Consider the following 24999-nt stretch of genomic DNA (forward strand, 5'->3'; position numbering starts at 1 on the left):
AGTAATAGGTCAACTATATTTAATGCATAGATTGATTTTAAGGTGTTCACGTCTGTCTGGCATGGTTCATCTGACCTTGACCTCATTTTCATGGTTCATTGGTCAATGTTAAGTTTTCCTGGTTAAGTTTGTTTCTTAGAAACTATAAGTAATAGGTCAAGAATATTTGGTGTATGGAATGAGTGTAAGGTGTACATGTATTTCCGTTTTTGTTTATCTGACCTTGACCTCATTTTCTTGGATCATGTTAAGTTTATGTGATAAGTTTAGTAAAGCTTTATTTTTAGGACTATCAACATAAAATCAATGGTCCGTAAAGGAGGAGAGACATTCAGCGTGTGCACTCTTGTTGATTCATGTATGGTTTTTGTTTGAAAATTATATGAGAGGTCAACAATATCTTGATCATGTGCATATGGCAGGTGTCACTTGACTTTGACCACAGCTTTAAAGTTCATTGACCTTGAATGATAAATGAACTAAAATAGTATTAAAGATATACATAATTCAAATTTTCTGCATGAATTGTATTCACAGGACAAGGTAAAAACAGTTATATTACACAATTACACAATAGTTCAAACACTGATATGTCTTGCCTGCTTAACTGGTCATGATTAAATTGTTGAAAGTCTTAAATATAAAGGTTTTGCTACAAGTATCACATAAACTTAACATTATCAATGGTCAATTTTTAAATGAAGTCAATTAACTCTGCCAAACAGACATGTACCACTTACAATCATTACATATACCAAATAAGAGTTAACCAATTGCTTTTAGTATCTGAGAAACAGACTTAACCATAAAAACTTAACATTAACCAATGAACAATGCAAAATATGTCAAGGTCAAATAACCCTGCCAGGCAGATATGTACACCTTTCAGTCATTCCATACACCAAGTATAGATGTTCTAATGTCAGAGATACATACTTGTCTAAACATTGAACACTGATCCATGAAATGAGGTAATGGTTAGTGAACTCTGTCTGAAGGACATGTGGACTTTTCAAGGAACCCATATACCCTTTATAGTTTATCCTATTATTCATTATAAATGAGAAATTCACATGACAAAATAACTAAAGTTTTTTTAAGCATGTGCAAAAACATGAAAATTAGGTCAAGGACAGTGAACACATGACAGACTGTTTAAGGAATATCTGTGTCACAGATGATCATGGATATGTTCCAAGTATTGTAACCACAATCCTGTCCTTATTTCCTCGATTTTGACATCTCTGAATCAGTACTTAGCATGAGCAACATGACAGAGTACCTGAGATCACCCATTTTTTAGTGGTGTTGAAGTTCTGTTGCTGTCTTTAGTTTTCTATGTAGTGTTTATTAGTTTTGAATGTCCTTTTGATATGTTCTGTCTCTGTTTTATGTTGAATCAAACCAATTCATCAATTAAATGTACAAAAGTGTAGACCATCCTTACATAATTAACATTAAAAAAAACATCAAAGACTAGAAGTACAGCTGTTTTGATTTGTTTTATTTAACAAATAAGTTACTGCCTGTTGAATATACAGCGAATAACAAAATACATAAAATGTGAATATAAATAGCTTTCTTTAATATTCATACATATTTTTACTATCACTGATAGTATGCAATCACCAGGACTATATACTATAATGTTTCACCCCTAATCAGTTACAAGATCTGTTCACTGATTGATTGACATAAAAAATATCCAAACACAATAGTCCCTGAAATAAAAACAAAAGAACATAAAATGGCAAAATAAGCAGTCGGCACATCAAAATCCATTGATTTTTTTAAAACTGAAACTTTCCAAATGTTCAGTTTTCTTCTTCTATTTAATGTACTAATTTAATCTGCACTATACCAAACAATTCAAAATATTGCTATTGTTTGAATAAAATATTCTATGCTGTTTTCTGTAATGGAAATTTAATGTTACATAGTTTATGTTTATAACGATAAAAAAAATATTAGATAATCATGGGTTATTATTCAAATCAAGAAATACATTATTTTAACTATGTTTTGAATGTAAATTCTTCGGAAAAAATACTTCAATCATAATTCCTCTTTGGCATTCGACTTTTTTGCAAACAGACCTATAGGACATGAAACACCAGTGCCCCCTAGTCCACAATATCCGTTTGGATTTTTATGTAAATATTGCTGATGATAGTCCTCAGCGTAGTAAAACTCTTCAGCAGGTAATATTTCAGTTGTTATTCTATCGTGGCCTTTTTCCGTTAAAAGTTTTTGATAGGCAGTACGAGATTCCTTAGCCTCCATTCCTTGCTGTTCGCCACAGTAATAGATTCCTGATCTGTACTGGGTGCCAACATCTTTACCTTGTCTCATTCCATGTGTTGGGTTGTGATTTTCCCAAAATAACTGAAACAGAAGTAAATAAGTAATTACTTGTACTGTTAAATGTTATATATTCAGTTATAAATTATGTTTAACATCCTGAACCATGATTTACAATGTTCAAGGAAGATATTTAGACTTGCTGTAGATTCATTTTTATACTGCAACTAGTTGTGTTTATTTCCTAAATATAGTAACAGCTATATTTTGTGCAATATCAATTTCATCATGGATCACTTTTTCCACAATCAGGGGTTCATTAAGTGATGCAAGTAAGTTTGAAATTTGAAGAGCTATCAATGTATTCATTTAAGTTGGCTTGCAGTATAAAAACAATATTAGGTCAATGTCACAAAAATGTCACTTTTTTGTATCTAGCACAAAACTGGGGAACATCCCCAGTTTCTCAGCCTCATACAAAAAAGTTTATATTTTTCTGACATTGACCTAATATGGTATATTTATTCGTTGGGTTCTAATTTTCATGGATTGCATGGGTTTCGAATAACCATAAATTGACATGTTCAATATTGTATACATTTTATATAGGCTTGTATGCAAACTTTGACAAAACAACGAATTAAAGTTTCCATAAAAATACATTTTTCTTCAAACTACGAAAATTGGCACCCATGAAAATAAATGAATCCACAGTATCTTGCTTTAGTTATATCACAGGCAAGTAACTAAGACAAGTGATATGGGTTTTTTGTCGAGCCTGCGACTTTTGTCGCAGAAAGCTCGACATAGGGATAGTGATCCGGCTCCGGCGGCGTTAACTGACTTCTTAAAAGCTTTATATTTTAGAAGGTGAAAGACATGGATGCTTCATACTTTGCATATAGATGCCTTATGTTACGAAGTTTCCGTCTGTCACATGTCCATTGTCCTTGACCTCATTTTCATGGTTCAGTGAGTACTTGAAAAAAAGGTTAAGATTTGTTGTAATGTTAATTTCTCTTTTATTATGAGTAATAGGATAACTATATTTGGTATGTGCGTACCTTGCAAGGTCCTCTTGACCGTCAGACAGTTTTCACTTGACCTCGACCTCATTTCATGAATCAGTGAACAAGGTTAAGTTTTCGTGGTCAAGTCCATATCTCAGATACTATAAGCGATAGGTCTAGTATATTTGGTGTATGGAAGGATTGTAAGGTGTACATGTCCAACTGGCAGGTGTCATTTGACCTTGACCTCATTTTCATGGTTCAGTGGTTATAGTTAAGTTTTTGTGTTTTGGTCTGTTTTTCTTATACTGTACGCAATAGGTCAACTATATTTGGTGTATGGAATGATTGTAAGGTGTACATGTTCAACTGGCAGGTGTCATCTGACCTTGACCTCATTTTCATGGTTCAGTTGTCAAAGTTATGTTTTTGTCGAGCCTGTGACTTTTGTCGCAGAAAGCTCGACATAGGGATAGTGATCCGGCGGCGGCGGCGTTAGCTAACTTTTTAAAAGCTTTATATTTTAGAAGGTGGAAGACATGGATGCTTCATACTTTGTATATAGATGCCTTATGTGACGAAGTTTCCATCTGTCACATGTCCATTGTGCTTGACCTCATTTTCATGGTTCAGTGACTACTTGAAAAAAAGTTAGGATTTTTTGTAATGTTAATTTCTCTCTTCTTATGAGTAATAGGATAACTATATTTGGTATGTGCGTACCTTGCAAGGTCCTCATGCCCGTCAGACAGTTTTCACTTGACCTCGACCTCGTTTCGTGGATCAGTGAACAAGGTTAAGTTTTGGTGGTCAAGTCCATATCTCAGATGCTAGAAGCAATAGGTCTAGCATATTCGGTGTATGGAAGGACTGTAAGATGTACATGTCCAACTGGCAGGTGTCATCTGACCTTGACCTCATTTTCATGGTTCAGTGGTCAAAGTTAAGTTTTTGAGTTTTGGTCTTTTTTTCTAATACTATATGTAATAGGCCATCTATATTTGGTGTATGGAAATATTTTATAATGTACATGTCTTGCAGGTTTTATTTGACCTTGACCTCATTTTCACGGTTCATTGCTTAGTGTAAAGTTTTGTGTTTTGGTCTGTTTTTCTAATACTATAAGCAATAGGTCAACTATATTTGTTGTATGGAAGGATTGCAAGCTGTACATGTCTGCCTGGCATGGTTCATCTGACCTTGACCTCATTTTCATGGTTCATTGGTCAATGTTTGGTTTTCTTGGTTAAGTCTGTATCTTAGAAACTATTAACAATAGGTCAACAATATTTAGTGTATTGAATGATTGTAAGGTGTACATGTATTTCTTGTTTGGTTTATATGACATTGACCTCATTTTCTTGGATCATGTCAAGTGTATGTGATAGTTGTAGTAAAGCTTTATATTTAGGACTATCAACATAATATCAATGATTAGTAAAGAAGGCGAGACATTTCCGCGTGTGCACTCTTGTTGAGTTTTGGTCTTTTTTTCTAATACTATATGCAATAGGTCAACTATATTTGGTGTATGGAAATATTTTATGATGCACATGTCAGTCTCGCAGGCTTTATTTGACCTTGACCTCATTTTCACGGTTCATTGCTGAGTGTTAAGTTTTTGTGTTTTTGTCTGTTTTTCTTAAACTATAAGCAATATGTCAATTGTATTTTTTGTATAGAAGGATTGTAAGCTGTATATGTCTGTCTGGCAGGTATCATCTGACCTTGACCTCATTTTGTTGGTTCATTGGTCAATGTTAAGTTTTCATGGTTAAGTTTGTTTCTTAGATACTATAAGCAATAGGTCAACTATGTTTAATGCATAGGTTGATTGTAAGGTGTACATGTCTGCCTGGCATGGTTCATCTGACCTTGACCTCATTTTCATGGTTCATTGGTCAATGTTTAGTTTTCTTGGTTAAGTCTGTTTATTAGAAACTATAAGCAATAGGTCAACTATAGTTAGTGTATTGAATGATTGTAAGGTTGATAGTTGTAGTAAAGCTTTATATTTAGGACTATCAACATAATATCAATGGTTAGTAAAGAAGACGAGACATTTCAGCGTGTGCATTCTTGTTCATGTAACTCAGTTCCTGAATGTTTGATTTTGTATAATTTCTATTATGGTAGCCTTAAGGAGGTTTGGCCCAAACAATACCAGCCATCCTAGGTGCAATGAAAGTAGTTACTTAAATGGCTATTCACTACCCTGTTTGAATTGAAACCCTCTAGTACTACTATACAAACGATAACCAGAAGTATAATAAAGAATTGTTACTTTTTATACGCCCGTTTACGGGACGTATTATGGTATACCGTTGTCCGTCCGTCCGTCTGTCCGTCGTCAACATGTCGGACATTAACTCAAAAATGTTTTAACCAAATTGCATAAAACTTTGGTGAATTGTTTATATCTATCGACGTGAGCTCCCTTTCGTTTTTTATAAAATTAGATTTTACGTTTCCGAGTTATGGGGTTTTATTCATTAAAAAAAAGGGGAATTTTCCAGTTTTCGAACAATAAGTCAAGAATGCTTTCACCAACTTGCAAGAAATTGTGGTGAATTGTTTATATCTTATCTATTGACATGAGCTCCCTTTCGATTTTTATAAATTTTAGATTTTACATTTCCGAGTTACAGGGTTTTAATCATAAAAAAGGGGGGATTTTCCAGTTTTCGGACAAAAACTCAAAACTGCTTTCAGCAATTCTTATGAAACTTTGGTGAATTGTTTGTATGTATTGACGTAAGCTCCTTTTAGAATTTTATAAATTTTACATTTAACATTTCTGAGTTATGGGGTTTTATTCAATAAAAAAGGGTGATTTTCCAGTATTCGGACAATAACTCAAAAATGCTGTCACCAATTCTCAGGGAACTTTGGTGAATTGTTTATATCTGTTGATGTAAGATCCCTTTTTATTTTCATAAATTTCTAATATGAGATTGAGAATTAATTGAACTTTATTTGTTTATAGTCTGACAACAGATATACTAAGTATTGCACAACAGCAAGAAATCTTTAATTGAATATAAATTCAATTCATATAACCAATTTCAAGTTCTTTGACTACATTTATTCAGAAACCTATAATATGTCAAATATTTAATTACAATCCAAATTCAGACCTGAATCAAGCTTGAATATTGTGTCCATTTTTGCCCCAACTGTTCAGGGTTGGACCTCTGCGGGCGTATCTAGCTGCGCTCAGCGAAGCAGTTTATTACTATTTCTTTTCATATCAAAAACATACCAGGGTACGTTTCTTGTCAAAAAACCTTAGTGAAGACACATGCAAGCTACACTGACTAATAAATGATGCCTCAAAAGTGCTAGTACCCTTTTCAGTTCTATATAATACGTGGATTTTTACCCTGGAGTAGGTTTCTGAGAAAGAGGGTGCTTATTATGCATGTCTACCCGGTACGTATTTTCCTATTCTTTTTTTCAAGTCGGAAATCTGACCAAATTGAAACCAGAGGAAGTCAGGAGAAACAATTGCCTTTGAAGAAATTTTATGAATGGAAACAAATTAATTGAATCAATCATATATTACAAGTATTTTTTTTTTATGTAGTATCGTGTATGCATCTTCATTATTTTCATCTTAAGCAAAGCCATCTCTTGAAAACTTTAATTTCAATGTTTTTAATTTTACTGAAAGGAAAGCGTAACATGTGTGTACTAAACAACTTCGAGTTGACTGTTCCTTATCAATTAATTTCCCTTTGTTAAAGGGGGAAACAGCTTTAACTTTCATAATCATTATCTTTGCAAACATGTAGTTTGTGAATTTCCCCTGCACCAAATAAACACCTTTGGTGTATCTTAACTCAACAAATAAAATGTCATAGCTTGTTGTTTATCTCATTCAGTAAAGTGATGACTTTTCAAAAGTACAAACACTGATGACTTTCAAAAGTACAAATACTGATGACTTGCAAAAGGACAAACACTGATGACTTTCGAAAGCACAAACACTGGTAGTTTAATTTTTCTATATCATTACCTTTAAAATGTCTGCATAGGATGTTTTCTTGGGATCAAACATAAGTCTAACCACTTCAGTATGACCAGTTCCACCTGTACAAACTTCTTTGTATGTAGGGTTAGGTGTAAATCCACCAGAGTATCCTACCTTAAAACAAAAATACAACATTTAATCAAACCTTTCTCAAGCAAGAACACAATACTGTAAATTCAGAAGTTATTATTATGTTTTTAATAATGCAATAAATGTGACATTATCAGATTCGCAATAATAAAAACTTGCATTCATGATTTGAGTAGTTCTTTTCCTGCACAAAATGTTTGCAATTGCGTTAATTAGATCTCGCATTTATACCAGTAATCACTGCTTTGCAATAAAAAAAAAGCAGCATAATTTCTGAATTTACAGTTATCAAGATCAGTTATAGAACCTTTCACAGGCAAGAAAACAGACATACAGAGATTTGAAATTGCAAACACTATTGTACTTTAGTTAAATTGTTATAACAAGACTTTCCATTTTGCAGTCTTTTATCTAAAGCATTTATGCATGGTAGGCCAACAATTAACAAAAGATAATTTTATAATTTATAGGGCCCCACCAATTAATCGGTTCATCTGTCTGTAAAAAACTCGTTTGGAGTTCAGTGATGAAACTGGCATGATTATTCACCACTACCAGAAGGTGTGTGCTGGGTACAAGGGAGATAACTGTACAATGAAAGTCATGTCAATAATTTATTTCAACTTAGTCATCCCTGTGCAAATGTAAAAAATCTATTTCCTCACTATAACTTTTAAGCCCTTGGAGTTCATGGTTGAAACTAAACATTATCATTTACAACTTCTAGAAGCTAGGTGTGTCGTGTACACAGAAGAAAACATTTTAGTGAAAGTAATGGTCAGAAACTTAGTTTAGCAATAATTGTTTCTTCTCTTCCACTTTAAAACCCTTTGGAGTTCGCGGATGAAACTATGTATTATTATTTTCACCACTACCAAAACTGCTGGGCCTTTTATAGCTGACTATACTGTATGGATTTTGCTCATTGTTGAAGGCAGCATATGCAGAGAGCTTGCGTTGCTTACATCCACGTCAATTACACTCTGGAAGATGGTTTTCTAATGAGAAATCAGACCACATCTCCTTATTTTTAAACAAAAAGAGACAATTTGTATACAGGACCATAGTTACTGATTTAATAGATGTTGCCATTCTTTGACAGGGAACTTCTCAACATATAATACATGTAGTGTTACATTTAAACAAAAATTTGTGACATTGACATATATATAAATTTTTGAACAACGGCTTATCGTAAACACAAACCATGGTAGAATATACTCCATTGTGTTTCCAAAACATTCTTTCTGCTCCCCAGAAACATCCCAATCCTAAAAAAAAATAAAATATATTTTTTGTTCTGCATTTTGATATTCATTTTTTTTTCAAATTTGTCACAATGTTTACTGTCAATCAAAATTAAATGTATAACCAGACCATGTAATAAGAGATTATCGATGGTATTTCAAACAAGATGGTGTTTCTTAGCTACAATCTGAACGAAGGGCGACAGTCCTGGGATGAGATGTAGCCTAAAAACATCCACAAGGTTGAAAGAACATTGATAATCTGTTTATCGATGTTTTCCTAGGCAATGTAAATGACATAGGCTGATGACGTCATAGATTCTCTCTCTCGACTAAGAAAAAATATGCTGTTCCTAACAGGCCATAGATACTAGCGATAATTTTTTTCTCAAGCAAATACCATGTTATTTATGAAATGACTGTAATATTTTTTTCTGTATATGAAGAAATAACATCAAAAATGTGGTGCACAGTAAATAACCAGCCTAGCGGATTATATAAAAGTGTGCACCACATAATTAAGGTTATTTCGAATAGACAGAAAAAAATATTACAGTCAGTCCTTATAATTTAATTTTAAATTCCATTTTTAAGGAGTAAATCATGAAAAAAACGTTGATGACGTCACGGTCACGTGATAAAATTATGTCTATGTGCTGATAGGCAAAACACTTTCAGCCAATCAGAAGACGTGTTGCATCCAAAATTAAATAATGAAAAATTAATACAGAAACAGATCAAAGGAAAAAATACACAAGATAGCAATAATACAAATAATTGAATTACATGTTTTTAACCATATCCATCTCAAATGGTTTGATGATATGTCACTTAATTATTCAAATGCACACACAGCATAGTTATTCCTTATTTTTTTTCATGACCTCATAAGTCATTTGAAAAAATAATATGGTTGTACTTTGTTTTGTGTACCTTTAATAATCCCTTATGTGCATAGAAATTATGACATAGTTGTTTTTTTTATATTATGTATAATATAAGAAAGAAATTTTTATTGAGAAAAAAATTATTGTTGCTCAACAACTATTTATAGTAGTAGTCTAATACTTCATTGCTCTTACCACACATACAGGGTATAGTCCTTGCCATACCTTCAGGGAATGGTTCTATGATAGAGTGACCATTAATTGTAAATGTACTTACCACACATACAGGGTCTAGTCCTTGCCATGCCTTCAGGGAATGGTTCTTTGATAGATTGACCATTAATAGTAGATGTACTTTCCAACCATACAGAGTCTAGCTAGCCCTTGCCATACTTTCAGATAATGGTTCTATGATAGAGTGACCATTAATAGTAGATGTACTTACCAAACATACAGGGTCAAGCTAGCCCTTGCCATACCTTCAGATAATGGTTCTATGATAGAGTGACCATTAATAGATGTACTTACCAAACATACAGGGTCTAGTCCTTGCCATACCTTCAGATAATGGTTCTATGATAGAGTGACCATTAATAGTAGATGTACTTACCAAACATACAGGGTCTAGCTAGCCATTGCCATACCTTCAGATAATGGTTCTATGATAGAGTAACCATCAACAGTATATGTACTAACCAAACTGAGCCATTTCCATGCCTTAAGGGAATGGTTCTATGATAGTGTAAGCATGAACAATAGATCTACTTACCATACATAGCCATTTCCATGCCTTTATGGAATGATTATATAATAGTGTAACAATAAACAGTAGATGTAGTTACCAAAGATAGCCATTTCCATGTCTTCAAGGAATTGTTATATAATAGTGTAACCATTAACAGTAGATGTATTTATATACTAACCAAACATAGCCATTTCCATGCCTTCAGGGAATGGTTCTATGATAGTGTTACCATTAACAGCATGTTTGGGTGATACTACCATCTTCTCTGGTCTTCCTGTAATAGAAAATTTCATCAGCATACACAATATATCCAGATGACATTTATCAGATTTCATGACTTAGACACGACCATTCATCTTTTGTGGTCTAAAAACTTAAAAATTTTTAATTTACCTATTATGGTCCAATATCCAAAATCTAAATACATGGTTAGATTCAGCATATCAAAGAATCCAAAGAATTCAATTTTTGATGAAATCAAACAAAGTTTAATTTTGGACCCTTTTGACCTCAATGTGGACCAATTTGATAACGGGGCCCAAAAATCAAAATACATGGTTAGATTCAGCATATCAAAAAACCCCATATATTCAATTTTTGTTGAAATCAAACAAGTTTAATTTTGGACCCCAACTTGGACCAACTTGAAAACTTGACCCATAATCAAAAATCTAAACACATGTTTAGATTCAGCATATCAAAGAACCCCAAGAATTCAATTTTTGTTAAAATCAAACTAAGTTTAATTTTGGACCCTTTGGACCTTAATGTAGACCAATTTAAAAAACGGGACCCAAAACTAAAAATCGAAATACACGGTTAGATTTGGCATATCAAAGAACCCCAATAATTCAATTTTTGATGAAATAAAACAAAGTTTAATTTTGGACCCTTTTGACCTCAATATGAACCAATTTGATAGTGGGGCCCACAAATAAAAAATCTAAATACATGGTTAGATTCAACATATCAAAGAACCCCATATATTCAATTTTTGTTGAAATCAAACAAAGTTTCAAAGCAGTGTAAGGGAGGTAATTCAAATGATGTATTTGATTTATCTTCCTTACACTGCTTTAAATTATGTTTTGTACTAAAGTATTTGTGCATATAAAAATGCTTGTTTTTATCCCCTTTTATGGCCCCTAATTCCTAAAATTTTGAGGCAATTACCCCCAAAATCAATCCCAGCATTCCCTTTGTGATATGGAACCTTGTGGTACAATGTCAGAGAGATCCATAAACTAACACACAAGTTATGTCTGGAAGTTACAAAAATGCTTATTTTTGGCCCCTTTTTGGCCCCTAATTCCTTAACTGTTGGTACCATAACCCCCAAGATCAATCCCAACCTTCCTTTTGTGATATTGAACCTTATGATAAAATTTCATAGAGATCCATTCACTTAAACTAAAGTTAGAGTGCGAAAACCAGTGTGTCTTCGGACGACGACGACGACGACGATGACGCCAACGTCATACCAATATACGATCGCAAAAATTTTTTTGCGGTCGTATAATGATAGGTCACCAAGCTAAAGGTTGGGGAAAATTGACACATTTTATAAAGATGATGATGATGGATGGATGCTTAACGTCCAGCGGCAAATTCATATGCATATTCAGGACGAGAACAGGTTAATGTGATATGAAAAGTAACCCTGCTTTGTACTAGACCAACACGCTGAACCGAATTTTTAACGTATTATAGTTTACAAGGTAATAGTCCGCAGGAAGACATGTCACCTTACCTGGACACATTATTCTGACTCCAAGCCAACCAGTCTTTGCCTTATTTCCTTTATGCCACGTGCTTAGCGGAGAAACAGCAAATACCAATTTTTAAGTCTTTGGTTTGACCAGGCCAGGGTTCAAACCCACGACCTCCAGCACTCGAGACGGCTATAATTTGTAAAGATTATTCAGAGTTAAAGAGTTATATTGTCAATAGAAAGAAAACAAAATGACAGAATTTTGAAATAAAATATGATAATATATATATATATATATATCTTATAAAATGCTTTTTGATAATGAAAAGAAAAATGGAGTCACCATACTATCTTTTTCTTGCTATAACACAAAATAGAAATCTTTACTGTACATTTCTTTATGAAATTATTGCTACACAATGATGTTGCATGAATATTATAGCACCAAAATCGGAAATTCAATCTTAAACATTAAAACAATCAAGTTTTCTTGAAACTTGCCTTTTTGACAAGACTATTACCATGATTACAGTTGAAGTCAAGTGTTGTCATACTAAAAAGCAAAAATACCGAACTCCAAGGGAAATTAAAAACGGAAAGTCCTTTTTAAAACATTAGTTGGGAAATCATATAGAATTATGTTGATTTAAGGTTTGATCGAGGCAGTCTGTACACAGGCAAATTGTTTTCAAGGAAATTTTGACTTTTACATGAATTTCACGTAAACTTCATCTGAATTTCATGTGAACATAATTTACCTGTATAGAGCAAAAAAAAAATTTTTCCATACAAAAGGGACAGGCAAATAACCATAATACTGGACTAGAAAACCCATTAATAATGAAAAATGAATCCTGATTTAAGTTTGTATATAAAAGTGCACAGAAAGGTGGTAAATTTACCTGGAAGGGCTTCATCCTTCTGAGGCATCTGAATCTTTGATGACATATCTCCCACAGAAAAGAAACTTGCTGTTGGTGGTCCTGTCTTAAATAACTGTGTCACAACTATAAACAACGGGACGGCACTTCGTGGGAAAAGATTCCTGTAATTCAATATCAATAACAGAGAAGATTCAGACCATTAGGTGATGGTCCTGGCTTATGTATCAGTAGCACTTAAGATATATGTCACATGGTATGATATAACCAGATGAAGCTTGATGTCGTATATCTTCCTTGTACACCTTACATGTGCATTTTACTTAGGCAGTGTCTGCGCGACCCCGCATGCGAGTACGAGTAGCCAAATTTGCATTCGTTGGAATGTGTTTATACACTTTATATGGCATTACAGAGGTGTATCACTATTGATCAATTATACAGTACAAATTAATTTATCTTGTGAGATTTCATAAGCTTAATTATAAAACCAGAGATCTGGAATGTCTAAGATAAAATAAGGAGATGTGGTATGATTGTCAATCAAAAATTCAGTGCGTTCTATCTTATTTTATAGGAATACAGTATACAACTATCACAGATAAATGGTTACGAATGCTGTAAAACACATACATTGAAACTTACATAACCTAAGTGTTCTTTAACTGTGTGTTGACAGACGAAAACGAGGTTATAGGGAAAATAACCTGGTTCACAGACAATAACTTGATTATTAGTGTATGGATATCTATGAAATTTTACCATAAGGTTCCATACTTCAAAAGGAAGGTTGGGATTGATTTTGGGGTCATGGCCAAAACTGTTTAGGAATTAGGGTCTAAAAGGGACGAAAAAACTAGGATTTTCTGCTTTCTGGACAAAAACTTGAGTATAAGTCTATGGATTGCTATTTAACTGTGCCACAAGGTGTTATACCATAAAAGAAAGGTTGGGATTGATTTTGGGGGTTTAGGAAGAAGGGGCCAAAAATACTTTTGTAACACTTGTATAAATTGCTTATTTCTTGACCAATTTCAATGGGTTTTAATTCAAAGTCTTGAATTCTTGGGGTACTTTAATATGCTGAATCTAACTGGTTATTCAGAATTTGGAGCTCTGTTTTTGAATTGATCCAAGTTAAGGTCCAAAGGGTCCAAAATTAAACTTTCTTTGATTTCATCAATAATTGAAATATTGGTGTTCTTTGATGTGCATGGTGAATCTAACCGTGTATTTCGATTTTTGAATTGTTTGGTCACAGTATTCAAGTTGGCCTAAATTGGGGTCCAAAATTAAACTTGGTTTGATGTCATCATAAATTTAATCATTGGTGTTCTTTGATGTGCCCAATCCAACAGTGTTTTAGATTTTTTATTTTGGGCCCGGTTTTCAAAGTTGGTCCAAATTGGGGTCCAAAATTAAACTTTGTTTGATCTCGTCAAAGATTGAATTATTGGTGTTTTTTTATGTGCTTAATCTAACAATGTTTTAAATTTTTGATTGTGAGTCCGTTTCACATTGAGGTCCAAAGTATCCAAAGTTAACCTTAGTTTGATTTTAACAAAATTTGAATTCTTAAGGTTCTTTGATATGCTGAATCTAAGCATATAATTAGATTTTATCATTTGGGGCACAGTTTTCAAGTTGGTTCAAATTGGGGTCCAAAATTAAACTTTGTTTGATTTTAACAAAATATGAATATATGAAGTTCTTTGATATGCTGAATTTAAATGTGTATTTAAATTTTGGATTTTGGGTCCTGTTATCATATTAGTTCACATTGAGGTCCAAAGGGTCCAAAGTTAAAGTTTGTTGGATTTCTTTAAAAATTGAATTCTTTGGGTTCTTTGATTTGTTGATTCCAACCTTATGTTTAGAATTTAGATATTGGACCATAAATGGTAAATATACAATTTTGAATTATTTAACTACTTAGAGAACATTCGTTCTGTGTCAGAAACTATGCTACATCAAGCATTTAATCAGAATCTAAATTTAGAGCTGTATTGCACAATTAACAGAAATTTTAAGTTCAGTCATAGTTAAAAATAGATATAGCATCATATTCTAATTTTAGAAATTATGTATAAATACAGTTTGAAATTTACTGTTCATTATTATGTATTTTGAAAAGAGGTAAGTTTTATAGATTTTTTAAAGACACTATATTAATGATGAACGATATTTTGGAAATTGGTTTTTTTTTTTTGGTAAATTTTGTTAAAACCTACGCAGTAGGTTTGTTTGTTATTCTGTATTAATTAATTTTCAGAATGTTATATACATATTTTTTATGAAGCAAACCCCATTTAAAACTTAGCTTATATTGTCAATTAACAAATTAATCAATTAAATTCTTGATGTACTAAGATAATATGGTCCATTAATAAATAAAAAAAGATAAGTTCTTGGTGTACTCTGGATACATATGCTGAATCTAACCGTGTATTTAGATTTTGGATATTGGACCATAATCAAATTTCATTTTTTTTCAGTTCTTTGACCACATTCGTTCTGTGACAGAAACCTATGATGTCTTAAATATTTAATCACAATCTAAATTCAGAGCTGTATCAAGCTTGAATGTAGTTTCCATACTTTCCCCATCTGTTCAGGGTTCGACCTCTGCGGTCGTATCCAGCTGCGCCTAACGGAACATTTTAATTTATTGGGGGGGGGGGGTTATCTTTAAAGCTATAATAGAAAGAGAAACAGTTAACAGTAAAAATGATCAGCAAACCAAAAGCTCTACAAATTAGTAAGCTTGACCAAAAAGATAGTTTTACCCGTCACTCCGTCATTCCGCAACTAACAGTCATACGGACTATTTTTCTAAAGCCCTTCACATATTAGGCTAATTTTTAGAATATGAGTCAACTATGATGAGTTACAGATCGAGTTTACGTTTGGTCCGCTCTGCTGACTTTTTACTGAAATTATGGCATTTAAACTTTGAAAATTTCATGAAAATAGCAGTTATAATGATTTTTTTTCTAAACGCCTTCACATATTGAGCTTTTTTTTAGTACGTGAGTTCACTATGATGAGTTATAGATCGAGTTTATTTTTGGTTCCGTTCCATTGATTTTTTCCTCACATTACAGGCTTGGGACTTTGAACATTTTGTGAAAACAACAGTTATACCGACTTCTTTTCTAAACGCCTTCGCTTATTGAGCTGGTTTTTAGTATGCGAGTCTACTATGATGAGTTACAGTTTGAGTTTAAATCTGGTTCTGCTTCATTGATTTGTGCCGAAATTATGGGCTTTGGACATTGACAATTCGGTGAAAATAACAGTTATACAGACTTTTATTCTCAAATTTCAACTCCTAAAAATAGCGTCAAGCATTTGTTGCAAGCGGGACCATTTGTGTCGTTCCGACACATCTAGTTTTTCGCTTAGACCTTGAAAACTATAATAGATGGACAAGAACTTTAAAAAAAAAATCAAAACAAGATAAGATGAACATATAAGTCAACATACCCAAAATAGTGAATCCAACACCTTTAAATGACAAGTATCCAAATTTTGCATTTATGGCATTTATCTTGAAATTTATAATACATAGATACTGAAATCAGCAAAGAAACGTTTTATCTACATATAAGTCAACATGACCAAATTATCAATTGACTACTTATAGGAGTTATTGCCCTTAAATGATGAATTTTGTTTTTACGTTTTCTTGCCAATTATTTCTGAAAACTAGAATATATAGAATCAGTTAACAGCAAAAATGCTGGGCAAACGAAGATCTACAAATAAGTCAGTACATTACTGAAATTGTCAATTGACTCCGTATAGCAGTTACAGCCCATGGATGATTATTTTGAACATTTTTGAAATTTTGATAATTTTCATGATAAAGTAGAAACTATAAAGAGTAAAAATAATCTGTATTTTTGTTTGATCTGTTAGCAAATCAGGCTCTAGGGATCCTCTAGTTTTCATTCTTCTATCATTGGTGTCCGGAATGGGGCTATTTATCAGTGACAGTGTATGAAATATAAGGCATTTTTGGTTTAAATAGGGCACTGACAGCTTGGCCTCAATACACAAACGTATCTATTGGTCCTAGTAATTGTACCTAATAACCTCATAATTACACTCTTAGTATCATGTTTGAGTTTTTAATTTATGTATGTTTTTTTCGAATATTAAATGAGAGGTCAACACTATCTTGGTCATGTGCATATGGCAAGTGTCATTTGACTTTGACCACAGCTTTAAAGTTCATTGACCTTGAATGATAAATGAATTAAAGCAGTATTAAAGATATATATAATTCAAATCTCCTGCATGAATTGTATTCACAGGACAAGGTAAAAACTGTTATATTACACAACAGTGCAAACACTGATATATCTTGCCTGCTCTACTGATCATGATGAAATTGGTGTAAGTCTTAAATATAAAGGTTTTGATACAAGTATCACATAAACTTAACATTATCAATGGTCAGTTTTAAATGAAGTCAATGTCAGATGAACTCTGCCAAACAGACATGTACCTCTTACAATCATTACATATACCAAATAAGAGTTAATAATTGCTTTTAGTATCTGAGAAACAGACTTAATCATAAAAACTTAACATTAACCAATGAACCATGAAAAATATGTCAAGGTCAAATAACCCTGCCAGGCAGATATGTATACCTTTCAGTCATTCTATACACAAAGTATAGATGTTCTATTGTCAAAGATACATACTTGTCTAAACATTGAACATTGATCCATGAAATGAAGTCAAGGTCAGTGAAGCCTGTCTGAAGGACATGTAGACATTGCAAGGAACACATAAATCCTTTATAGTTTATTCTATTATTCAAAAAATTAGGTCAAGGACAGTGAACACATGACAGACTGTTTAAGGAATATATGCGTCACAGATGACCATGGATATGTTCCAAGTATTGTAACCAAAATCCTGTCCTTATTTCCTCGATTTTGTCATCTCTGAATCAGTACTTACCATGAGGAACACGACAGAGTACCTGAGATCACCCAATTTTTAGTGGTGCTCAAGTTCTGTCGCTGTTTTAGGTTTCTATGTAGTATTTATGAGTTTTGAATATCCTTTTGGTATCGTCTGCCTTTTTTAAATAAAAACAATTCATGAATTAAATGTTCAAAAGTAGACCATCGTTATATAATTAACATTAAAAAAAATATCAAAGACTTTGAGTACAGCTTCTTTGATTTATTTTTTTTTTTTTGACAAATAAATTAATGCGAGATGAATACACAGCAAATAACAAAATACATAAAATGTGAATATAAATAGCTCTCTTCAATATTCATACATATCTTTACTATCACTGATAGTATGCAATCACCAGGGTTATACACTATGTCTATAATGTTTTACTCCTAATCAGTTACGAGATCTGACATCAAAAAATACCCAAACACAATAGTCCCTGAACTAAAAAACAAAAGAACATAAAATGGCAAAATAAGCAGTCGGCACATCAAATCAATTCATTTTTAAAACTGAAATTATCAAGATGTTCAGTTTGCTTCTTCTATGTACTAATTTAATCGGCATTTTACCAAACATTTCAAAATATTGCTATTGTTTGAATAAAATATTCTATGCTCTTTTTCTGTAATGGAAATTTAATGTAACATAATTCATTTTTATAACAATAAAATAAGTATTAGATAATCATGGGTTATTATTCAAGTCAAGAAATACATTATTTTAACTATGTTATGCATGTAAATTCTTGGGAAAAAATACTTCAATCACAATTCCTCTTTGGCATTTGAATATTTTGCTAACAGACCTATAGGACATGAAACACCAGTGCCCCCTAGTCCACAATATCCGTTTGGATTTTTATGTAAATATTGTTGATGATAGTCCTCAGCGTAGTAAAACTCTTCAGTAGATAAATATTTTAATTGTTATCTTATCGTGTCCTTTTTTCGTTAAAACTTTGTGATAGGCAGTACGACATTCCTTAGCCTCAAGTTCTTGCTGTTCACCATAATAGTACATTCCTGACCTTGTCTCATTCCATGTGTTGGGTTGTGATTTTCCCAAAATAACTAAAAAAGTAATTACTTGTATTGTTAAATGTTAGAGACTCAGTTATAAATTATGTGAAGCATACTAAACCATGATTTACAATGTTCAAGCAAAATATTTATAGTTACTGTAGATTCATTATTATTCGTTGGGTTCTTATTTTCATTGATTGCGTGAGTATCAATGAACCATGAATTGATATGTTCAATGTTGTAGACATTTTATATAGGCTTGTATGCAAACTTTGGCAAAACAACGATTTCAAGTTTCCACAAAAATACGCTTTTCTTCAAACTACGAAAATTGGTACCCATGAAAATAAATGAATCCACAGTATCTTCATTTAGCTATATCACAGGCAAAGTAACTAAGAAAAATTATATGGGTTGTTCATGTAACTCAGGATCATGAATGATTGATTTATATTATGGTTGCCTTGAGGAGGTATGACCCAAACAATACCAGCCATCCTAGGTGCAATGACAGAAGTTATTTAAATGGCTATTCACTATTCTGTTGGAAACCCTCTGGTATTACTATAAAAACGATAACCAGAAGTATTAAAAAGAGTTGTTACTTTTGTACTATTTCTTTTAATATCAAAAACATACCAGGGTACTTTTTTTGTCCAAAAACCTCAGTGAAGTAACATGCATGCTGCACTGACTGGTAAATGATGTCTCAAAAGTGCTAGTACCATTTCAGTTCTGTATAATACGTGGATTTTTATCCTGGGCCCGGATAGGTTTCTGAGAAAGAGGGTGCTTATTATGCATGTTTACCCGGTACATATTTTATTATTCTTTTTTCAAGTCCGAAATCTGACCGAACTGAAACCAGAGGAAGTCAGGAAAAACAAATTTATTGCCTTTGAAGAAATCTTATGAATGGAAACAAATTAATTGAATCAATCATTTATTACAAGTAATTTTTTTATGTAGTATTGTGTATGCATCTACAGTATTTTCATCTTAAGCAAAGCAACTCTTGAAAACTTTATTTTCAGTATTTTGAATTTTACTGAAAGGAAAGCGTAACATGTGTGTACTAAGCAACTTCGAGTTGACTATTCCTTATCAATTAATTTCCCTTTGTTTAAAGGGGGGGGCAACAGCTTAAACTTTAATAATCATTATTTTTGCAAAAATGTAGTTTGTGAATTTCCCCAGCACCAAATAAACACCTTTGGTGTATCTTAACTCAACCAATAAAATGTCCTAGTTTGTTGTTTATCACATGCAGTAAAGTGATGACTTTTCAAAAGTACAAACACTGATGACTTTCAAAAGTACAAACACTGATGACTTTCAAAAACACTTGTAATTTAATTTTAAGGAAAAATTTCTGTATCGTTACCTTTAAAATGTCTGCATAAGATGTTTTCTTTTGATCAAACACAAGTCTTACTACTTCAGTATGACCAGTTCCACCTTTATAAACTTCTTTGTATGTAGGGTTAGGTGTAAAACCACCAGAGTATCCTACCTTAAAAACAAAAACACAACATTTAATCAAACATTTCTCAAGCAAGAACACAAAATACTGTAAACTTAGAAGCTATTATTATGTTTTTATTCATGCAAAAATGTGACATTATCAGATTCGTAATAATAAAAACTTGCATTCATGATTTGAGTAGTTCTTTTTCTTACACAAAATTTTTGCAATAAAAAATAAGGCATGCATAATTTCTGAATTTACAGTTATCAAGATCAGTTATAGCACCTTTCACAAGCAAGAAAACAGACATACAAAGATTGGAAATTGCAAACACTATTGCACTTTAGTTAAATTGTTATAACAATATTTTCCATTTTGCAGTATTTTCCCTAAAGCATTTATGCATGGTAGGCCAACTATCAAATAAATAAAACATGATTTAAAGGCCCCACCAATAAATCGGTTCATCTGTCTGTAAAAAGATCGTTCGGAGTTCAGTGATGAAACTGTCATGATTATTCAACACTACCAGAAAAGATATGTGCTGGGTACAAGGAAGATACTGTACAATGAAGGTCATGTCAAAAATTCAACTTAGTCATCCCTGTGCATATTTACAAAATTTATTTCCTCACTATAACTTTTAAGCCACTTGGAGTTCATGGATGAAACTAGACATTATCATTTACCACTTCTAGAAGTGTGTCGCGTAGACAGAAGAAAGCATTACAGCGAAAGTCATGGTTAGAAACTTAGTTTAACAAATATTGTGTCTGCTCTTAGCGTAGCGGGTTATATAAAGTGTGCACCACATTATTAAGGTTATTTCGAATACAAATAATTGAATTATATGTTTTTAACCATATCCATCTCAAATGGTTTGATGATATGTAACTTAATTATTCATTTGAAAAAAATAATACGGTTGTACTTTGTTTTGTGTACCTTGTGTGCATAAGTTTTAGAAATTATGACATTAGTAGTTTTTTTATATTATATTTAATATGAGAAGTAATTTTTTATTGAGAAAGAATTCATTGTTGCTCAACAACCATTTAATGTAGTAGTCTAATACTTCAATGCTCTTACCACACATACAGGGTCTAGTCCTTGCCATACCTTCAGGGAATGGTTCTATGATAGAGTGACCATTAATAGTAGATGTACTTACCAAATATACAGGGTCTAGCTAGCCATTGCCATACCTTCAGATAATGGTTCTATGACAGAACAATCATCAACAGTAGATGTACTTACCAAACTTAGCCATTTCCATGCCTTAATGGATAGGTTCTATGATAGTGTAAGCATAAACTATAGATCTACTTACCAAACATAGCCATTTCCATGCCTTTAGGGAATGGTTATATAACAGTGTAACCATTAACAGTAGATGTAGTTACCAAAGATAGCTATTTCCATGTCTTCAAGGAACTATTATATAATAGTGTATCCATTAACAGTAAATGTATGTATATACTAACCAAACATAGACATTTCCATACATTCAGGGAATGGTTCTATGATAGTGTTACCACTAACAGCATGTTTGGTGATACTACCATCTTCTCTGGTCTTCCTGTAATAGAAAATTTCATCAGCATACACTATATGCACAGGTAACATTTATCAGATTTCATGACTTAGACACGATCATTCATCTTTTGTGGGGAGGCATGGATTTTTCATAGACAACCAATTTTTTTTGGACTTTAAGTTTTATGAGGGTACAAATAATTTTTTTTTCTCATACTTTGTCATATGTAGTTTTTATAGTGATATTTTCAAAAATATATTAAAAATGAAAGGTTCCCAAGCTAAAGGCTGGTGAAAATTATCACATTTTGTAAAGATGATGATGATGAAAGGCTCATTTAACGTCCAGCGCCATATTTATATGCATATTCAGGACGAGAACATGTTAATGTGATATGAAATGTAACCCTGCCGTGTACTAGACCGATACGCTGAGCCGAATTTTTAACGTAGTTTACAAGGTAACAGTCCGCAGGAAGACATGTCACCTTACCTGGACACATTATTCTGACTCCCAGCCAACCAGTCTTTACTCTAACTCCTTAATGCAACGTGCTTAGCGGAGAAGCAGCAAATACCAATTTCAAAGTCTTTGGTTTGACCCGGCCAGGGTTCAAACCAACGACCACCCGCACTCAAGGTGAAAAAGATACCACGAGACCACCGAGGCGGTTATATTTTGTAAAGATTATTCAGAGGTAAAGTGTTATATTGTCGATAGAAAGAAAACAAAGTGAAAGAATTTTGAAATCAAATATGAAAAGATATATATTTTATAAATTGCTTTTTGATTATGAAAAGAGAAATGGATACCATATCATTTTTGTCGTGCTGTAGCACAAAATAGAAATCTTCACTGTTCATTTCTTTATGAAATTATTGCAACACAATGATGTTGCATGAATAATACACTTTTATGTTACTTATAGCACCAAAATTGGAATTTTAATCTCTAACATTTAAAAAATCAAGTTTTCTTGAAACTTCTCTTTTTGACATGACTATAACCATGATTACAGTTGAAGTCAAGTGTTGTCATACTAAAAAGTAAAAATACCGAACTCCAAGGGAAATTCAAAACGGAAAGTCCTTTATAAAACATTAGTTGGTAAATCATATAGAATAATTAGGTAGATTTAAGGTCTGCTTGAGGCAGTTGTACACAGGCAAATTGTTTTCAAGGGAATTTTGACTTTTACATGAATTTCACGTAAACTTCGCCTGAATTTACCTGTGTAGAGCAAAAAAATATTTCCATACAATAGGGAAAGGAAAATAACAATAATATTGAACTAGGAAACCCATTAATAATGAAAAATGAATCCCGATTTAAGTTTGTATATAAAAGTGCTCAGAATGGTGCTAAATTTACCTGGAAGGGTCATCCTTCTGAGGCATCTGTATATAAGTATAAATAATTGTGTCTTAACTATAAACAACGGGGCGGCACTTCGTGGGAAAAGATTCCTGTGTTTCAAAATTAATAACACTACAGAGATGATTCAGACCATTAGGTGATGCTCCTGGTTTATGTATCAGTAACACATAAAATATATGTCACATGGTATGGTATAACCAGATGAAGCTTGATGTCGTATATCTTCCTTGTACACTTTACCTGTGCATTTTACTTAGGCAGTGTCTGCGCGACCCCGCATGCGAGTACGAGTAGCCAAATTGACATTCGTAGGAATGTGCTAATACACTATGTATGGCATTGCAGAGGTGTAGCACTATTGATCAATTATACTCTACAAATTGATTTACCTTGTGGGATTGCATAAGCTTAATTATCAAAGCAGAGATCTCGAATGTCTAAGATAAAATAAGGAGATATGGTATGATTGCCAATCAAACAAAAACCTTACTTTCCTCAGTGACCGGAATGAAAGACAGTGCGTCCTATCTTATTTAAGAATACAGTAAACAACTATCACAGATAAATGGTTACGGATGCTGTAAAACACATATATTGAAACTTACATAACCTAAGTGTTGATGTAACCATTTCTTGAACTGTTTGTTGACAGATGAAAACGAGGTTATAGGGAATTCAATACCAAATTAATGCCCCTTTCAAAGTAAAAAAAAAAATTTGATTGAGTATTCAAATTTATGGTTTCCCCCTTAATAGCAAAGAAATCCATAAAAACTGGGATCCTACAAATATTAGTGAATTCACATTTCATCTGTTCTACAAATGTCCACTTTCACTATCGACCATACACAAGTTGAGCCTTTTCAAGTACCTGAAATGTTGTACTGTGTTTCATTTATTTTTCTTGGATACCAATTTTTATGGATTGAGGAAAATTAATTCATTCGCCTCTTTCAAAAGAACAAAAAATTAATATTTTATTGATTATTCAAATTCATGGTTTCCCCTTTAACAGCAAAGAAATCCATAAAAATTGGTATCCAACAACAAATATTAATGAATTCATATTACATCTGTTTTACAAATGTCCTCTTTTCACTATTGACCATACACAAGTTGAGCCTCTTCAAGTACCTGAAATTGTTGTACTGTGTTTCATTTATTTTCTTAAATACCAATTTTCATGGGTTGAGGAAAACTTGCATTTTCATGAATATTTTATTTTGTGGTTTTACCATAGTCTGCATTCAAGTTGTGGAAAATTTGTAATCATTGAATACATAAATTTGTGAATAGTCTGTATCCACAAAATCCGTCAAAATTGGTATACATGTTGTACAACAAATATTAATCAGTCCATAGTAAATAAAAAATTGTTTCATATAATAGAACAAACACATACATTTTTGCAATTGATATTGTGAAAGGTTATATTGTTGTTAACAAAGTTGTGTTTAGAAAGATTTCTTCAAAATTAATATAATTTATCATTGCATTGCATTTTGCATACTGTGCATTCATTATAATTTGTAGGATACTAATTTTCTTGGATTTCGTGGGTATACCTGAATCACAAATTCAAATGTTCAACAAGTACAAATTAATTATAGGCCTATATGCAGACTTTGGCAAAACCTCAACTCAAATATCTCCGAACATACAATTTTCCCTCAATCAACGAAAATTGGTATGCACGAAAAT

The 24999-nt window shown here is 32.5% G+C and overlaps 1 protein-coding gene and 1 long non-coding RNA gene across 3 annotated transcripts in view; one reads left to right on the top strand and one right to left on the bottom strand.

The window, feature by feature from the left end:
- LOC127727903 (uncharacterized) overlaps nucleotides 1–24999 on the top strand; it is a 244332-nt gene that overhangs the window by 138167 nt on the left and 81166 nt on the right. The window lies entirely within an intron of this gene.
- Nucleotides 1484–23972, bottom strand: LOC127727885 (peptide methionine sulfoxide reductase MsrA 2-like). The gene is made up of 6 exons (XM_052235048.1): nucleotides 23904–23972; nucleotides 12927–13069; nucleotides 10492–10587; nucleotides 8641–8705; nucleotides 7330–7458; nucleotides 1484–2385 (listed from the first exon to the last, which is right to left on the bottom strand). Coding segments are annotated over exons 1-6 (765 nt in total). The 5' UTR covers nucleotides 23906–23972; the 3' UTR covers nucleotides 1484–2055.

Source organism: Mytilus californianus, unplaced genomic scaffold (assembly GCF_021869535.1).
Source record: "Mytilus californianus isolate M0D057914Y unplaced genomic scaffold, xbMytCali1.0.p SCAF_2, whole genome shotgun sequence".
Classification (NCBI taxonomy): domain Eukaryota; kingdom Metazoa; phylum Mollusca; class Bivalvia; order Mytilida; family Mytilidae; genus Mytilus; species Mytilus californianus.

Bases quoted from the DNA above. Each gene is read 5' to 3' on its own strand.
- LOC127727885 (XM_052235048.1), bottom strand. The intron at 8,706-10,491 runs GTTAGTATATAA...ATTTTTTTTTAG, and splicing joins CATGGAAATGGCTATGTTTG to GATTGGGATGTTTCTGGGGA. The intron at 7,459-8,640 runs GTTTGTGTTTAC...TTTTGTTTTAAG, and splicing joins ATGGAGTATATTCTACCATG to GTAGGATACTCTGGTGGATT.